General features: G+C 35.5%; 1 protein-coding gene across 1 annotated transcript in view; it reads left to right on the plus strand.

Annotated features, from left to right (window-relative positions):
- CEP350 (centrosomal protein 350) overlaps nucleotides 1-19,889 on the plus strand; it is a 148,450-nt gene that overhangs the window by 101,716 nt on the left and 26,845 nt on the right. The window contains exons 28-32 of the mRNA XM_077763223.1: nucleotides 1,944-2,143; nucleotides 7,466-7,677; nucleotides 10,940-11,084; nucleotides 16,613-16,773; nucleotides 19,433-19,569. Coding sequence (XP_077619349.1) covers nucleotides 1,944-2,143; nucleotides 7,466-7,677; nucleotides 10,940-11,084; nucleotides 16,613-16,773; nucleotides 19,433-19,569 — 855 coding nt within the window. The remainder of the gene's footprint in view (nucleotides 1-1,943; nucleotides 2,144-7,465; nucleotides 7,678-10,939; nucleotides 11,085-16,612; nucleotides 16,774-19,432; nucleotides 19,570-19,889) is intronic.

Consider the following 19,889-nt stretch of genomic DNA (forward strand, 5'->3'; position numbering starts at 1 on the left):
TTTTTTTTTTTTTTGGCTGCTGAGAGTATTTATTGCAACAAGCTTAGGTTATTCTTAATTACGCATTCTCATATTTTATAGAATGGATATGGTATTTCAATCTTATTAAAGTGGGCCTTTGTTAAATATAAAGCAAGATACCTCCAGTAGTTCCTATGAGCAGTTTTATGTGGTAGAGGTGAACAAGATATTTTTACTATAAACTTATTTTCCAAATTACTATTTTCAAGCTAGATCATGATGGTAAGGTTAAATAAGGCAAATGCAGTACATTTTATTTATTTAATTTTAATCTTAAAATATATGACAAGGTACAGATATAAAAGTCATTTGCTCAGGATTACATATGTATGTATAGTTGTGGATGTACTAGGTTAGAGCCATAGTTGTTGTACTCTGTGTTAAAGCTTATGGGAAAATTTATTTAGCTCCACACTGTACTTCTCATTACTTTACTCACAAGCAAGTAAATTTACCTGAAATTACAGGTAATGGTAAGCAACATCTGAGGAGAAAGTCATGTTTATTCAGAAATCACTGGTAAGATCTATAATAGAACGTTTTATATGTCACACAGAGTATAACACTTGCTTTAACGGAGTAGCTTATAATGTTATTCAGGAAGCATATTAAAAGTTCTCCACTCAGCTCTTATGCTTTCCCTTTCTCACTCTTCTGCCTCTCGATCCCTTGGTTTTAAAATCTTCCTCCTTATTTTGTAGACACTGCTCTCCTGTTCACTACTTCTTCTCTGTCTTTACGTCTCACCACTGGGCCTCTCTCAGTGTCTGTTTTCCCAACCTTCATCCCAAATTCCAGCTGTATATCTACAACCAGTTGGTCAGGTAACTTTGCACCTTTTTCAGTGCACTCTTTGATAGAGCATGCTCTGTTCTTTTTGTTTGTTTTGTTTGCTTTTTCCTTTTTCTTTTTTTTCCTTAACAGCCGGGAGGCTTTTTGTCAAGTGTCCCATAGATGGTACCTTTTTGTTTCCACGTTAATATGACATGCTGACTGTTCAAGAAATGGAATGACCATTTTCGTGCTTTTTATTAAGTGTTTGTTGGATGTGTGAACACATTTTTGTTGGTTAGCTACCAATACAGATCTAACACCAATGACATGAGCAGCCCACCTTTTATTTAGCTGTGGCATCTACATTGGAGGAGAGTTTAATAGTAGCTTTTTAACTACTCAGATAACTTTTCCTAAATCAGTAATTTCTCTTGATCCTTTGGAGCTACAACATATCAGGCTATTGAAGTTCAGAGATTGGGTTAAATTGAGAAATTTGAGGCATTTGGTGCATCCTTTTATTCAAGTAAATAAAGTTATGTTTATATGCTTAAGGCATCTGACTGTGGTGCTCAGTATTCTCTATATAATTACCACCTGACATTGCATCTCTTAGGCAATGGGAACCAAAGAGGGGTATAGTGAGTGATACCTGAAGTAAAACCAGACTGAATTTGAAAGTAAAAGTCAAAAAGGAACATGAACACATTTTTTGTTTGCTTGCTTGTTTGGGGGCTTTGAGATTTGTTTTTTGTTACTGTTTTTGGTCTTTGTTATTTTGGGTTTGTGTGTTTTCTGGTCTGAGCCTTCAGAATAAATTCCTTATATCTTCTGTTATGAAAAAAGTCACCTATGAGAAGTGAATATGTAGTTTCAGGATTATCAGTCATGGTTGTCCAGATATTCTGAAGATTGTCTTTTCTGAATTTGCCACCATATTTCCTTTGCTAATCTTTCCAAACAATTAGAAGTAAAACATAAATTCTCTCCTTTTCTGAATAATTCATTAAAGCTTCTGTTATTTCAAAGCTTTTTCAAAGGAGTAGCATGAATGTGCTGTTTTTACACAGCTTGTTGAGAAGGCAGGGAGTGGTATAGAGCTCTGCCATAGATTTGTTCTCTAACCGTTCCTCGTGGTGTGACCGTAGGTTTCTGACAAAGCGAGAGCAAAAACTAATGCAACGGCGACAACACGCAGAGGAGCTGCTGGAGTGGAAGCGCCGTTTGGATGCAGAGGAGGCAGAAATTCGTCAAATGGAAAAACAAGCTTTGGCTGCCTGGGACAAAGAATTAATAAAACCTAAAACTCCAAAGAAAGAAATTGAGGACCAGAGAACAGAACAGAAAGGTAATAAATACTAACTCCATTTATTCTGCAAACCCAAGCCTAATGTAACCGAAAGATTTATATTTCATTGTTTTTAAGAAAGGTGGATGATTAAATGTGAAGAAAGCTATAAAACTGCAAATGCCACCGACCTGGAAATCATGAGACTATTGTGAAGAACTTTATGCTAACATATCTGAAAATGAGAAGAAATGAGTGAATTCTTTTTTTTTTTTTAATATTTTTTAATTTATTTCTAGGAGAGAGAGAGAGACAGCGTGAGCAGGGGAGGGTCAGAGAGAGAGGGAGTCACAGACTCTGAAACAGGCTCCGGGCTCTGAGCTGGCAGTCAGCACAGAGCCCGACGCGGGGCTCGAACCCACGAACCGCGAGATCATGACCTAAGCGAAAGTCGGACGCTTAACTGACTAAGCCACCCAGGTGCCCCGAAATGAGTGAATTCTGTGAAATGGAAGTGGGTTAGTCCGTGACCAAGTAGGAGTTAACACATTCTAAAAAATGGCAAATTACTTAACAGATTAAAGGAGAAAAGTTACATGACATCTCAGTGGGTTTGGGGAAGGTACTTGATAAAATCCAAAAAGCATTTCTAATAAAACAAATTTAGATCAAAGTAGCAATAGAAGGGAGCTTTCTTCACATGATCTAGGATATCTGTTAACAAAAATGGAAAACCAAACCTGCAACAAGATACTACATATAAAACTTTCCCTTTAAATTTGGAAATAAGACAAAGGTGCTTCTGTTTCACCTAAGGAGTGAAAGGAAGAAGTAAAACTTATTATTATAGAAAATCCACCATTTAACAACTGAATGGTTGTTAAATTTGTAAAGAAAATTCAATTAGACGTCTATAGACCAGCAGAAACTGGCTAGAAAAATCTAATTTAAAAAGTTTATTTATTTATTTTGAGAGAGACAGAGTGCAAGTAAGGCAAGAGCAGAGAGAGAGAGGAGAGAGAGAATCCCAAGTAAGCTCCATGCTCAGCACAGAGCCTGATGCAGGGCTCAGTCCAACAACTGGGAGATCATGACCTGAGCCAAAATCAAGAGTCATATGCTTAACTGACTGAGCCATTCAGATGCCCCTAGAAAAATTAATTTCAAGATACCATTTATCATAGAAATAAAAAACATGGAAGTACTAGGAATAAATTTAACAAAAAATATATAAGATCTTTATGGAGAAAACTTTAGAATTTTATTAGGAGACATTACATAAAACCAAAATAAATAGAAAGCTTTTCCATTCTCACAGGTTCAGTGTCATTAAAGATGTTCATTCTGCCTGAACTTATTTGTAGATTTAAGGCATTTTAAATCAGAAATGCAGCAAGATTTCTTCATAGGGTTTGACAAACTCATTTTACAATTTTGTACGAAAGAACAAAGGATCAAAAAACAAAGACACTGTTAACGAAGAACCACGAAATGGAGAACTTACATTACCAGATACCAAAACTTGTAAGAGTTTAATAATTAAAATGGGATTATTTGTACAGAGATAGACAAATAGATTATGAAATAGCCCAGAAAAAGACCCATACGGATGTGGAAATTGACTTCTGACACAGGTAACTTTGCAGCACAGTGAAGGAAGGAGGGACTCTCCAATAAGTTTGGAGGGCAGGAAAAAATGAAATTGGATCCCTACATTGACAGTATAGAAAGATCCAGCTGAAGGGTTAAAGAAAAAAGGTTTAAATGTAAAAATTAGAATTATGAAACTTTTAGACCATAGAAGAGAATATATGACATCAAGGGGAGGGAAAGATTTCTTTAAAGGTTATACAAAGCAAAACCTAAAGGAAAATATCAATATCTTTGATTTTGACTTCAATAAATCAAGAATTTCTGTTCATTAACACACCATAAAGGAAGGAAAACAACAAAAGAAGATATTTGCAACACATATGACTGACAAAGGAATAGTAGAAGAACATGCAAGCAACTCCTGTGAATCAAAAATAAAATGACAACCACATTTTAAAACTGGGGGTCAGAGTGGATAATTCACAAATGAAGAACTCCAAATCATCAATAAATCTGAAAAGATGTCACATTTATTAGTAATCAGGGCATAAAAACCGTAAAGAAATAATATTTCCCTTCCTAAGCCTGCTGGAACAAATTACCACAAATTCAGTAGCGTAAAAAAAATTCTCCCCTTTCTGGGGGCCAGGAGTATAAAAGCAAGGTGTTGGCAGCACTGTGCTCCCCCCGAAGGATCCAGGGAACAGTTCTTCCCTTCCTCCTTCCAGCTTGTGGCTATGCTGTCAGCATTTCTTGTGTCTGCCTGACTCCAGTCTCACACTGTCTTCTCCATGTCTGTCTGCTCCTCTGGTCTCATAAGGAAAGTTGTCAGTGGATTTAGGGCCTACCCAGATGATCTAGGATGATCTCATCATGAGATCCTTAATTACATCTGCAAGGACCCTTTTTTCCAAAAAGAATTTCATTCACAGGTCCTGGACGTTAAGACATGGACATATCTTTTCCAGAGCCATCACTCAGCCCGTTCACAATACCCATCAAGCCCACTGGTGTGCAGGTGGAACAAGGAACTGCCGGCTTATCAGTTGTTAAACCTAGTTTGAAAAACAGGTTGAAAAAAGAGTCATGAAAAGTAACTGATAAAATAATAAACGTGAGGTACACGTATCGTACAATTCAGTAGTTTCATTCCCAAGTATGAATCCTTTTTCTCTTTGTTGACATTACACTGATGTAGCAAAAATAAGGGTAGGTAAAATTGCGGACGCCTTAGCATGAATCCAGCCAGTGGTGCCAAACTGTGTTATTAGTCATTGTATTCTTCACCACTTTGTACTAACGATAACATGCCAGTTTGATGTAAGAATGCCCTGAAATAAGCACTTACAAGTACTAATTTTGTTGAATCTCAACCTTAGGGTACATATCTTTTTAATATTTTATGTGACAAAATAGGAAATACGCACGAAGCACGCACATGTGCTGAAGGTTGGTGGTGGCCTTGAAAAAAGCACGTAATGCAGTGGTTTGAATTGCAAGCTGAACTAGTCATTTTTTTCATGGAGTAACATTTTTACTTAAATGTCTAAAAATCTGTAGTTTCTCAAAAATACAAGAAGCAACTTTGACCGTTCAAAGAAAACAAGGGCTACATTTATTACCAGTGATAAAATTTAAGCTTTCAAGCAAAAATTTAGGATTTTAGAAATGCTGTTTTCCCCATCTTGAGCTGGACAGCTTTTCAGTACTTAAAAGACTTTCCTGATTTGATGGGTGATGATATTAATCAGTCATTTTTTCATATTGCATGATAAGATGTGTCAACATTGGGAAGATCTTCAGCACTCAGCTCACCAGTGTTTTCCAAATAACCAGTGATGATTTAGAGAATGTAACAGATGACAAAAAGTTTACTGATATGGTTTTAGCTTCTGCATTACAGCTAAAATGTAAGGAACTACCAATGGTTGAGTTTCGGTGTAGCATCAAAAAAGAATACCCACAATTATCTGTACAGACTGTTAGAATACTCCTTCTTTTCCTAATTACATATATTCTTTGAGAGGCCAGATTTTCTGCATATGCTTCCACCAAAACAACAGATAGCCACAGATTGCAGACAGAAGCTGATATGAGATTCCAACTGTCTTCTGTTAAGCCAGACATTACAGATATTTTTAAAAATGTAAAACAATCCCTCTCCTTTCAACTAAGCCCTTTTTTTTTTTTTTAGGAAAAATGTAGTTATTTTAAATTTTAGTAAAAGACATTTATGTTAACATGTAGATTTGTCACTTGTATTTAAATATTTAAAATTTTTCCCATTTTAACTTATAGTATGATAAATATTGATAGATATAACCATATCTGTCACCACAGAAAAAGCTTTTTGTGGTCTTCAAGAATTTTTCAGAGTGTAAGGATGTCCTGAGGCCAAAATGTTTAACTGCTATCTTAGAGCAATGTTTTTTCATGTTTAGCTCTCTCATTTATCTGAACTGTTGGCCTACTTAATCGTGGAAGAAGTGTTATTGGGTAAATGTGATAAGACAAAGGCAATTTTAATGCAATTTTAATCTCATCAAATATATAGTTTAACTGTTTAATAATGTAAATTAACATAAACAAAAGAAAAAATACAGTTAACCCTTAAACAACATGGGGATTAGGGGCGCCAACCCACACACAAAAATTCATGTATAACTTTTGACTCCCCCAAAACTTTACTTACTGCTAATCAGAAATCTTACTGATAACATAGTCAATTAGCCCATATTTTATATGTTATATGTATTATATAGTACATAGTATAGTATTGTATTATTCTTATAATAAAATAGGATAGAGAAAATGTTTTAAAAAATCATAAGGAAGAGAAAATACATTTACAGTCCTGTACTGTATTTTTTAAAATGCACATATAAATGGACTTGTGCAGTTCAAACCCATGTTATTCAAGGTATTTCTTATGTGAAATAAGCTTATTTTACAGATCTTAAGCCCCGAATCTTAAATGAGGCTTTTAGAATTGAGTGTATCAAATGTTAGCAGTACTGAAGCAAAATATGGTATAATATAATTCTTGTAGGGCATTATACCTACAGAGACAAAGAAGGAAAGCAATGTAAATTCTTAAAATTATACAAGTATAATGTCAAGATTTTTCTGTTTAGTGTCAAACATATTTGTTTTCTTAGAAAGAGCAAGGGTTATAATGCACAGACAAGTCCAGAGACAAGATAGTGCTACAAATTCTGGAAGCTCTAAATAAAATTCACTGTATATCTCCATCGATCGTGCAGCTCTAGTTCATTCATTATTTTTGCTATGTTACATTTTATTGACTAAATATACCACAATTTATTCATTTTACTATCAGACATTTGTGTTTTTTAACTGTGTATATGTCCCCTGCTGTTTATATGCAAGATTTCTCTAGGATGCATACCTAGGAGTGGAATTGATAGATCAGAGTATTTTCATCTTTTCCAAGTATTGCCACTTTGTTTCCCAAGTGGTTGGAACAATTTACACTCCTAAATGAGTATATGAGTTGTCACTGCTCTATAGCTTCCCAATCACATAGGTTGTCGGTCACTGTCATTGCTGATTATATGTTTATAGAGCTCTCCTTCAGTTTACTGTCAGCCAAAGTTCTTACTTAGACTAACAGACTTTATAGTAATGTGATTCCTTAAATGATGGGATTAAAATTATATCTAAATGCAACTAGTGAAATTATGCAAAAGCAAATGTAAAGTGTAGCAGTTGAAAATTTCTTTTGACCAAGCTTGTGGTCTTTTTCTTGTTTTTACTCTCTCTTTGTAGAAATAGCAAGTGAAGCAGAATCTCCAGTACCTTCTTACTCTCACCTACACAGTGAAAGCTCTATTCCAGAAGAGCTGGGCAGCCCTGCTGTGGGCTATATACCATCTGACTCTATAGTTCAGGAGCTGCCAGCCAGTCCAGATCACAGTGTGCTTACTGAAGAGATGGTTTGTTCACAAGAACTGGAATCTTCTACCTCTCCCAGTAAACATGTAAGTTAATGTATATTTATTCCTTAAAGCTTTATACCAAAGCCTTCTGAAAGTTATATTATTAACAGTTCTGTTCTTGCAGTTATTGACGGTGTTGACTACTGCCTCTACCTGTAACATACAGTATATGACATTTGGACAGGAATAAAGCTTTTCATTGATTCCTAAAGATTAATATATAAATTTTAGCTTTAGTGGCAGTTATAAAATTATATATTATTAAGTCTATTAATATTGAGGGGATAGGAACTTCTAAGATCTTTAAAAGATAATTTAAGTTTAAATTAAATTTAAAGATAACATATAGGGGCAATACAAGTGCTTATTAAAATCTGTATTGTTTCATATAATAGAAATAGTAAGAACTTAAACCATATGATTGTGCCTTTTCTATAACTTAGTTAATAGCTGCCCTGATAACTTATAAATCAGAATAAAAGTAATGCTTTCATTTCTTTAAGACAGATCTGAAATGGTTATTGACTTTGAATTAGAATAATGGTCACTTCTAGAATTCTTATCCTAGAATAAGGTTTTCCACATTGTCCTTAATTCTGTATTTCATTTGAAAAAACCTGATAAGGGTGCTGGGTGGTTAAGTGTCCAACTCTTGATTTTAGCTCAGGTCATGATCTCACAATTTGTGGAATCAAGCCCCATTGAGCTTTCTCCTGACAGCGCAGAACCTGCTTGGGATTCTCTCTCTCCCTGTCTTCAGCCCCTCCTCCCCTACCCCTCTCAAACTAAAACAAAATTTTAAAAAATACTATCTGAGAAAAACTTAAGCTTAGAAACTTAACTGTCTTTTCAAATTTGATTTTATAAAGTATATAAAAGAATTCACATAATATTATTAAATACTAAGTAAACATAAACTTTGTTAAAGTCTGTGTCTAAAAAAGGAATCCATTTAATTTCAAAATGGAGTATCTTTTGGTAGAATCTCATTTCACTGTGGATGTGAAGAATGAATAGCATTTCCTCTATTGAAAAATTCATCAGATTTGTGTGTGTTATGGCACCTGAAAGATTTGGGGGAAAACATTTTTTATCCAATGAAGAACCTGTTCTGTGCTGTGTTGCAAAATATTCCAGTGCCTTGGGCATATACTTGAAAGCAGAATTTTTAGATTATTAAAGGCTTCTAATTAAATTATGTTAGCAAATTCTTAGTTATTATGTGAAATAGGCTTGTATACATAAACATAGCATGGAATTTACAACCAAACTATGCTTTTTGACACAATCTTAATATTACTTCCTGGAATTGATTAAATCCTAGCTAGCATTATTATTGAGATTCAGAATAGGCCTTCACCTAATCAAACACTAAAAATTAGTTTTCTTTCTAACAAGCAAATATGTCAAAGAAATAAAACTAGTGTGTCTTAAAGTGATTTTATAAATTGGGGCACCTGGGTAGCTCAGTTAGTTGAGTGTCTGACTTTAGCTCAGGTCATGATCTTGAAGTTTGTGGGTTTGGACCCCAGGGTGGGCTCTGTGCTGACAGATTGGAGCCTGGAGCCTGCTTCAGATTCTGTGTGTCCCTTTTTCTCTGCCCCTCACCTGGTCTCTCTCTCTCTCTCTCTCTCTCTCTCTCTCTCTCTCTCTCTCTCTCTCACACACACACACACACACACACAAATAAACATTAAAAAATGTTTAAGTGATTTTTATAATAAAAATTAATATTAGTGCTTACTTACCAAGTGCCAGCTAATATGTCAAATGCCTTATATTGACTATCCTCACAAGAAGTCTAGAGATACTGTTTTCAGCCCCACTCTAAAGCTCAGCAGGCTAGGAAACCTGCCCAAATTCACAGATACAGGAAGTGATGATAGCCAGGAATCAAATTAGACATTCTCATTTCCTCCTGATGTCAAATAGAAATGACATCCTTTGTAATCTCTTGTAGACAGTCTTCTTACACTGTTTTCTTCTCTTCCTCCTTTCCTCCCTTCTTTTCTTTCTTCTTGAAAGTAGTACATATTTAGTATTAAAATTTTTTTTAAATTTTATTTTAGAGAGAGAGTGTGTGTGTGTGTGTGTGAGCAGGGGAAGGGCAGAAGGAGAGAGAAGAAATGAGAGAGAAAGAGAGAGAGAATGTCTCAAGCAGGTTCCATGCTCAGCACAGAGCCTGGCATGTTTAAGTGATTTTTATAATAAAAACTAATATTTATTATGGATTCATGGCCTGAGCTGAAATCAGGTCATGAGCAATGGGACGCTCAACGGACTTAGCCACCAAGGTTTCCCCATATTTAGTATTTTTAAAGTTTTTTTTTCAGTTTTATTGAGATATATTTGATACACAGCACTGTATAAGTTTAAGGTGTACAGCATAATGGCTTTGGCATACATATATTGTAAAAAGATTACCACAGTAAGTTTAGTTAACATCCTTCACCTCATATAGTTAAAATAATTTTTTTTCCTTATGCTCCTCTCTTAGCAACTTTCACATGTACCACACAGCAATGTTAATTCTAGTCATCACATTTTACATTACATCGCTAGGACTTTTGTATTTTATAACAGTAAATTTGTACCCTTCCTACCTTTCACCCAATTTCCCCACAAGCCCCACCTTTGGTAACCACAAATCTGATCTCTTTTTCTATGAGTTGGGGGTTTTTTGGTTTTTTTTGTTTTTTTTTTTTTAGATTCTACATTAAGTGAGATCATAACAGTATTTGTCTCTGTCTGACTTATTTCCCTTAGCATAATGCCCTCAAGGCTCATCCATGTTGCAAATGTCAGGATTTCTTCTTTCTTTATGGCTGAATGGTGTGTTCCTCTGTGTGTGTGTGTGTGTGTTGCATGCGCACATGCACTTGTGCACACATACACCACATTTTCTGTACCCCTTTATCTGTCAATGGAGAATTACCATATGATCCAGCAACTCCACTTCTGGGTGGAATTTTCTGAAGGAAATGAAATCACTATGTCGAAAAGATATCCACACTCCCATATTTAGGATATTTTAAATTCAAAAAAATAAGAGGGTAACTACCACTATACAGTAGTGATTCCTACCTTATTATAAACCTCTTTAAAAAGCATACTTCTTTATAACTTTTTTCTGTAACAAAAAAATTTAGGTCTTATCCTTTGTATAATTTTTAAACTGTTTTTACTTTTTACATAGAGTCATTTAAAACTTGTAAATATTATTAACTGCTTGGTATCTCAAATGTTAACTAGATTTTACAACTATATTACAAAACACTTCCCATTTGGTTTTCTGTTTAAACAGTCACCTCCCAAAAGCTGTACATCTGTGTCAAAGCAGGAGTCTAGCAAAGGAAGTCATAGGACTGGAGGACAATGTCGTCTACCTATCAAGTCTCATCAACACTGTTCTAGTTGGTCAGATGAGTCCTTATCTATGACACAGTCAGGTAAGAGTAATAACAAGGAGTTTTCTTTGTATTATATTTGAATACCTCTTTAGTAAGCTTTGTCTGCCCATATGTTAGTATAATGTTGTCCTTTGTCACATTTGTAAAGACTTTTTTCTTGCCAAGATTGAATCACATAATTCATTGCTTTTCATTGATAATTATTTCCCTAATTACACAAAATATGACAGACTGTTATAATTTTGGGTTGTTAATGGGCAAGTCATTTATTTATCAGACATTTGTTGAATATTTTTTTCTATGTGCCAAACACTGCTTATGTGCTCCCATAGTTCTCTGTGTGTCAGCTTACTACACCAGACAGCATATAAATTGTAACCAGATTTTACCCAGCAGGCCTCCCCTACTAACATGTAGACTTCTGGAAAGGAGAGTCTATTTTGTTAAAATTGGTGGCACCAGGACCTACCAGGTACTTTGCTGCACATGGCAGGTATTTATTAAATGTTTCTTGAATGAATTAGTGATGACCATGAGGTGAGAAAGGAGGAGGTAGGGCAGGATAGCCTAAGTTTCAGAGGAGGAAAGGTAGAGAATCGACTGCACATGGCAGTGGGGAATGTTGTCTATTCTCCTGTAGTCTCTATTCTGATATAAAACCCTGTGGTATTAGATTATGAAAGCATGAACAGCCTCTATTCTGTAAGACTTCAGTCTGCCCAGGACTTGATATAGGCAACGCTCAGTTTATGAGAATTCCAAGGAAGGTTAACACTGTATTGAGTGTATGCCTTGTGAGCTCATTTTTAGTTTTCATTTGAAAGTAGGCATTTAATAGAGAAAAAGTGAGAAATATTATTCTGGTTTTGGTCTTTGATCCTATTCTGTACCCCCTTTTTTCAGTGTTTCAAATGATAGTAAATCATGGGATTTTCCCACACCCATATTTATAAATCACCCTTATTCTTTGAATAACTGCATAATATTTCAAAGAATAGATATATCGTAACTTATTTAAATATTTCCCTAGTGATGATCATTTAGATTTTTCTCAAAATTGCCAATAATGCTGTAATGAACATCTTCTTGTTGAATATTTCAGTAAGAATAGATTCTTAGAAATGAAATTACTAGGTCAAGCCAGTTGAAGAATGTTGTATATCATATTTATTTGTTGAAAATTATTATCTCTATATATTTGCTTTCATGTACTCTGGCAAAAAGTTACTGCCAGTGGAGTAACATGTCAGTAGACATAAAATTGATACTTAAAAACATGGATTCAGGGGTACTTGGGTGGCTCAGTTAAGTGTCTGACTTTGGCTCAGGTCATGAGCTCATGCTCGTGAGTTCGAGCCCCACGTCAGGCCCTGTGCTGACAGCTCAGAGCCTGAAGCCTGCTTCAGATTCTGTGTGTGTGTGTGTGTCTCTCTCTCTCTCTGCCCCCTCCCCCTCAAAAATAAATAAACGTTAAAAAAAAAAAGAAAGAAAACATGGATTCATATCTTGGCTCTACGACTTACTGGTGACTTTCTTCAGCTTTCTTTCCCATATTGGATAATCTTTTCCATCTGTTCAGTGGAATAATATCGCAACCAGCCTTGCATGAGTTATGGACCGAGGATTAATGATGTTAATGAGATACTGTTTTATTAGTAAAATATACTCAAGTGAGAATAGTTTGAGAAACATAGCTCTGAGATTTCTAAACTCTAGATGCCATCTACCTATCGATGATTATATGCAGTGTTTATGGAAGTGGTCAATTTTAATGTAGTGGAGTTATATAAGCCTTTCTCAACTGATGAAGAATTTATCAGCCAAATTAATATAGGCTGCATGTGTCAAATAATCAGACACTTCATTTTTTCTGTTACATCATTCTGTCCATCAGATTATTCTGTCTTGACGTTAGTTTAAACAAATTGAAGTATCATTTACCTGTCCCCTCCTCTGTCTCTCACTACCCAAAAAAACCTTGTAGAAGAAAATTCCTAAAAGGCAATAAATTCATCCTGAGAGCTGCTTGGATAAAAAAAATTTTTTTTCTCTAGAGATTCTCTTATATGTTACTAATGATGAATATTATGCAGTAATAGTATATTTGGGCAGGTATATAATGTATTCCCACTCACTCTCATAGACTTTTATTTAAATTCTATCCATTTGTGTGCACTTTTGGTTTCTTTAGTACTTAAAAATAGAAACATTTCCTAAGGTCTTTCATCCAAATACTCCCAAGTTTCTCATCAACTGCTGTTAAATGTTTACAAGCATAGATGATAAATATTTTTATTAGAAAAATCACTGCTGTCTATATGATGGAATACTACATGGCAATGAGAAAGAATGAAACCTGGCCATGTGTAGCAACATGGATGGACCTTGAAGGTGTTATGCTGAGCGAAATAAGTCAGGCAGAAAAGGACAAATATCATATGTTTGCACATATAGGAGGATTGGGAGGAACTTAACGGAGGACCATGGGGGAGAAGAAGGGGATATATGGTGGGGGAAAGGGAGAGAGGCAAACTATGAGAGACTCTTGAATGCTGAGAACAAACTGAGGACCCATGGGTGTGGGGGGGGGGTGGGGGAGATGGGCATGGAGGAGGGCACTTGTGCGGATGAGCACCAGGTGATATATGGAAACAAACTTGACAATAAACTATCTGTTTAAAAAAAAAAAAGAAAAGAAAAGAAAAATCACTGCTGGCAGGGTGCCTGGGTGGCTCAGTTGGTTAAGTGTCTGGCTTCAGCTCAGATCTCACAGTTTGTGAGTTTGAGCCCCATTATCATTTTGGGAGAGGAGCAGAGTTGAAGCTAAGTGTGTGAGAGTATAGTGACCCTCCATACAATTCTATCAAAGTAATACCTTCCAGTTTGGAAGCACATAAAAGCTTATCAAGCTAAAGAAGAAGAGTTTTAGAAGATGCAAAGATAAAGGTTCATACATCATTGTAGGAAGATTTTAACTTGTAGGTCAGCCTGCAGTCCTACCCAAATCATTATAATAGAATCATCAACTGAATCTCTGCAAAGCCTAACACTAAGGGCTCAGAACCTTTTAACCCTGAAACCAAGTGATTATTTTCTTCAGAAATTAGAAGAAAAACATAGGGGAGCTACTCAGTTGCTCTCTTCTCACCACCACCATTTTTAGTTTTAGCCTGAAAAATCTGTTACCTAAAATATAGCTACATTAAGTATTTGTTTTATGTATTACTCCGGCCACCATTTATTGAGCTTTTATAGGAGCCCAGATTCTGTGCTGTGTGCTTTATATACCTTATTTAATCTACACATCAATTCTAGAAATCAGTAGGAGTCAAACTTACCAATTACCAGTAACAGATCCAGACTTGAAAATGGCCTTTATTATTATACTATTTATGAGTGTTGATCAATAAATAGTGAGCTTTGCCCATGCTAAGGGCTCAGGATGATGCCACTACTGGTGTAAGATTGGTATTACTTTCCTGAGGTACCTGAAGTTAGCAATATAGAAGTGACAAGAACTTAGGTTTCATTATTTCTTACCCAGATGTTGGGATCATGCTATTAAAAAAGGCTATAATCCTTTTGCATTTATAAATAAATTCCATAACTAGTTCTTATGCAATTTACTCTGAAGTACCTGAAAAAAACCTACTTATTTATGGTTTAATGTTGTAGTGTACCTCTGAGTCTTCAGATTTTATACAATAGTATTTCTTTTTTTTCTTTTATTTTTTATTTATTTTTGTTTTACAAATAGTTTATTGTCAAGTTGTTTTCCATATAACACCCAGTGCTCATCCCCACAAGTGCCCCTCTCCGTGCCCATCCCCCTCTTTCCCCCCACATCCATCAGTCCTCAGTTTTTGTCAGCATTCAAGAGTCTCTCATGGTTTGCCTCTCCCCCTTTCCTCCACTATTTCCCCCCTTCTTCTCCCCCATGGTCCTCCGCTAAGTTCCTCCTAATCCTCCTATACATGCAAACAGATGATATTTGTCCTTCTCTGCCTGACTTATTTCGCTCAGCATAACACCCTCAAGGTCCATCCATGTTGCTACACAAGGCCAGATTTCATTCTTTCTCATTGCCATGTAGTATTCCGTGGTATAGATAAACCACATCTTCTTGATCCATTCGTCCGTTGATGGACACTTAGGCTCTTTCCATGTTTTAGCTATTGTGGAGAGTGCTGCTATGAACATTGGGGTACATGTGCTCCTATGCCTCAGCATTTCTATATCCCTTGGGTAAATTCCTAGCAGTGCTATTGCTGGGTCATAGGGGAGTTCTATTGTTAGTTTCCTGAGGAACCTCCACACTGTTTTCCAGAGGGGCTGTACCAGTTTACATTCCCACCAACAGTGTAGGAGGGTGCCCGTTTCTCCACATCCTCGCCAGCATCTAGAGTTCTCTGATTTGCTCATTTTAGCCACTCTGACTGGCGTGAGGTGGTATCTCAGTGTGGTTTTGATTTGTATTTCCCTGATGAGGAGGGATGCTGAGCATCGTTTCATGTGTCTGTTGGCCATCTGGATGTCCTCTTTGGAGAAGTGTCTGTTCATATCTTCTGCCCATTTCTTCACTGGGTTGTTTGTTTTTCGGGCGTGTAGTTTGATGAGTTCCTTATAGATTCTGGATATTAACCCTTTATCTGATATGTCATTTGCAACTATCTTTTCCCATTCCGTTGGTTGCCTATTAGTTTTGTGGGTTGTTTCCTTTGCCGTGCACATACAATAGTATTTCTATGGCTATTAAATGTCTCACTCGACATTGGTGTGTGGAAATGATACTATTGTTTGATTTTAATAAGAAGTGTGAGGAATAGTCATTTTTATTCTATGTAATTTCTGTGTGTAGTGAAATAAGCAGCACCTTTAAATGATAGTATTTTGATAGCATGTATGTGACACTTATTATAATGAAATGTCTTTTTCATGATTTTGCTATGACTGGACGTCTACTTTGTGTGTGTATATATGTGTAGGGAACTATTGGGAAGAAAATAAGATTTAACTAGCATCATTTTAGTTATTTTAAATACTTTAAGAGCTTCTAAAGAAAGGTTATAGCAGAGTATGTTTCTTTATAATTTCTCTCTTTTATGTGGTATTAAGACATCAGCTGGTGATTCACAATCAGTTTAAAGTGGTAAAGTTTCATTTTGGTTTTAATAGGACTTAAAAATTATTAATAGCTAAGGGTAAGGACAGATAAATATGTTTTTCTTGTCACCAGGGAATAATTCCTCACAATGCCCAAATTTCACTAACCTAACCTACAAGTTCCTCAATTTCCTGTTGCTTATCTCATCAAGGTAGTGTAACTTAAGACTTATTTTCAGTTTCAAATAATACAATTAGAAAGTAAAAGTAAGTAGGAGGGACCCTCGCCCAGTAGAGACTTCAGGGAAAGGGAAGATGCAGATCACTGATTTTTTTTCAAAAGCTCAAATTTCTTCATTTTAAATGTTAGATTAACTTTAGGTGTAGTATCACCTTGCTGCTTTTCATTAGTAGGTATTAACTTCATTCTTAAGTTAAAATGAAACATTTTATTTCCTTTTCAGAAACAACATCTGACCAAAGTGACATTGAAGGGAGGATCAGAGCCCTAAAAGATGAGCTGCGGAAAAGAAAATCAGTTGTGGACCAGCTGAAGAAGGAGCAGAGAAAACGGCAGAAGGAAAGACTGAAAGCGCAAGAAGCCAGTCTGATCAAACAGTTAGAGGTTAGATATAAGAAGGGGGTTCATTATCAAGGCTAATGTATATGTGAAGCCTAAAATGTTTTTAACGTTGTTAATAAAGTAATGGCTTAGAATTTTTCAGTATTAGTTTGGTGCCACATTTTAACCTCTTTTAAAGAAAAATCTGAGGCTATCTAAACAAACTCTTGCTTAAAACAATAAGTATTAAAATAATAAATCTTAGAACATCAAGCATTAAGTAAATATTCTTAAAATCAAATATTAAAATGAGAGGTTTTTCCTTAAATAAGAAAGATTAGGCATGTCAAAGATTGAAATCCGTGCCCTCTTAAGCAAAGAATCATTAGATAAATAATTCTATAAAAAAAAGATAAATAATTATAGCTATAGAATTTGTTAATGCCTTTTTAAAAACAATTTGTTTTTTGAGCGGAATGATGTTTCATGCCACATTATTTACTAATATGACTCTTTGTACTATTTGAATGGCTCAGAAATGATCATTCTAAACTAGACTCTTCTCCCAAGCTCTAGCAGCCTTCCCTGATCCTACCCCAGCTGGAAACCTGGTTTTAATAGCTTCCTCATTTTATTCTCTCTTATCCTTTTGGTCACCAGATCCCACTGATATGTTTTATGTTATGAGTCTTGCTGGTCTTTTTCCATTCCAGCTGCCATCAAACTGATTGGGGCCTCACGACCTCTTGTCTCTGCTCTCTGTGTAGCCTCTTTAATGCCTCTGTTTCTGGTTGCTTCCCTAATGCTTGCATACCTTCTGCCAGCCTAGGGTTCCTAAAATGCCACATTCATCATAGAATCAGGCTGAACTTCCTGCTCCTCACAAGAATCCCTTCTCATGGCATCACCAGAGAAGATCATTAAGCTTCTACCCAAACACGTCCAGTAATAGGAAATTTCAAATTTTCAAGGCAGTTGGTTTTATTGCAGGACTCTAGGTTCTGTAAATGTTAAAAAAACTTTTGGTTCTGTTTAGCCAGTCCTTGTAATGGTCCTTGTTGTGGGTAACACCAAATATGGTGGTCTTCCTACATTTATTAATTTAATCATCAAATATGTAAGTGCCAATTTGTATGCCAGGAACTCAGATAATAACTTTACATGTATTCTTCATTTTATCCTCAGGCAACAGTGGCTTTACTGTCTACTGTTTTATGGATGAGGAAATTAAGTTTCAGGGAGATTAGTGTTATTCAGGGATACACAGCTCAAAAGTGGTAAAGCTGGGATTTTAATAGATCTCTAATTCTAAATTTTGTGTCCTTACCATTATACTACACTATCTTCCACATAAGAAAATAGAGCTGCTGACAGATATGGAGAAAATAGACGTTTACACAGGTACACAATACAGAGATTGCAACAAGGACCATAACTTGCACAGTAAGGGAAATGGTTAAGGTAGAATGGCCATACTAGCAAGTTTATGTTGGAAAGTAGTGGGAAACAAAATTCAAAAATAAAGATCATGTTCAAGATCTTAGAATCAGATAGATGAGTTTGGACTTCAAGTCAGTAGTCTTCAACCTAACCACACATTAGAATTAACTGAGGAGTTTTTTGAAAAACACAAATATCCAGGCTCCCTCCCTGAGGGATTAATTGGCCTAGGGTTGGACCCAGGATTTAAAAGCACTAGTGTAAGGTAATGAAGAGCCATTGAAAATTAAATGAAATACTGTTAGATTGAATAGCGTTGCTCAAAATTCTCCATTAATGGATGTGCCACCCAAGTATAGATTTCAGATATGAGAAATTATAGTCCCCATATAGACCTAGCTAGCTAGACCATCTAGCTTTGGTATGTGTCTAATACCAGAAGTTACTTTACCAAAACATTGAAAAATCAGAGGATATGGATAGTGAAAATTGTAAAAGTAGGGATTTCAGCTCAGGTTTTAGGGATCTGTAACAACTGAGTAGTGTCCATATGTTCATTCATTCATTCTATAATATTAATTGACAGCCTGTTTGGAGCCAGACACTGAGTAGGTACTGGATATACAGTGTTGGACAAAACAGGTATAGTCTCAGAGATATAAAAGTAGGGATTTTAACCCAGAAAACTAAGAAATGTAATAGATAAAGGACTTCCCTTAGATTTCATCCCAATCAGAATTACACATTAGTGTTTACAGAATGACTGATCACATATTTTGTAATTCTGAACTATCATACTCTTTATCCACAACCTTCCTTCTTTTTCAGGATTTGTATTCCCAAGTATTTCCAAGTTTTTGTATTCCCAAGAAGCTGCCACTGAGCTCTGTGTAATGGCTAAACTTCTGAAAAATAATATGGAAGTGTTAGGACACCCTTAAGAGAATAATTGCATAGTCAGCTAAAGTTTTTTAATGGGGCAGGACCTAAATTATTGCTTCATAGGTATTAAATTTCTGTAAAGTGAGACTTTATGTCATTTTCTAATTGATATTATGATTGTGGTTTCATATCTTGCTTATACATAGTCTGTTTCAAGAAGGATCTCCAAGTAAATGTTGATAGCATTCTGGGGAATGACACGGATACTGGGAGAAAGATTTTTACATTATTACATCTTCTTTCCTGTGTGAATATTTTATCATAAAATATACCATTTTCTAATTTAAAACAGTTTTTTAAATATTCTGTATAGTGACTCCTCTGATTTTTCTAAACTTAGTCATATGATGAATTCATTAAGAAAACTGAAGCGGAGCTTAGCCGAGATTTGGAAACATCACCAACAGCCAAGCCTCAAATTAAAACGCTCTCCTCAGCTTCTGAAAAACCCAAGATCAAGCCCCTTCCACTACACAGGTAGAAATTTTTGATAACTTTTCTATATTCTGCCTTCTTTGAGAAAAGCTTGAGAAGAAATAAGGCTTTTAGAAGATTAAAAAATAAGACTTTTAGAAGAAGCTATATTTTAAGTAACTGTGAAGTTAATTTTAACCAACATTTTTACTTTCACTAGAGTAAAGTTGTTGTGTATGATATAATCACACATTGAATTTATCATAAGGTACAGATTTAAAAATATATTTTGAATCCTGAAATCTGGTGGGTTCAATGAAAATAGTGTCCTCCAGTATTGCTGGGAGCAGCAGTATAAATCGCTATAGACTTTTGCAAAGCAC

Source organism: Crocuta crocuta, unplaced genomic scaffold (genome assembly GCF_008692635.1).
Source record: "Crocuta crocuta isolate KB4526 unplaced genomic scaffold, BGI_CrCroc_1.0 scaffold3, whole genome shotgun sequence".
Taxonomy (NCBI): Eukaryota; Metazoa; Chordata; class Mammalia; order Carnivora; family Hyaenidae; genus Crocuta; species Crocuta crocuta.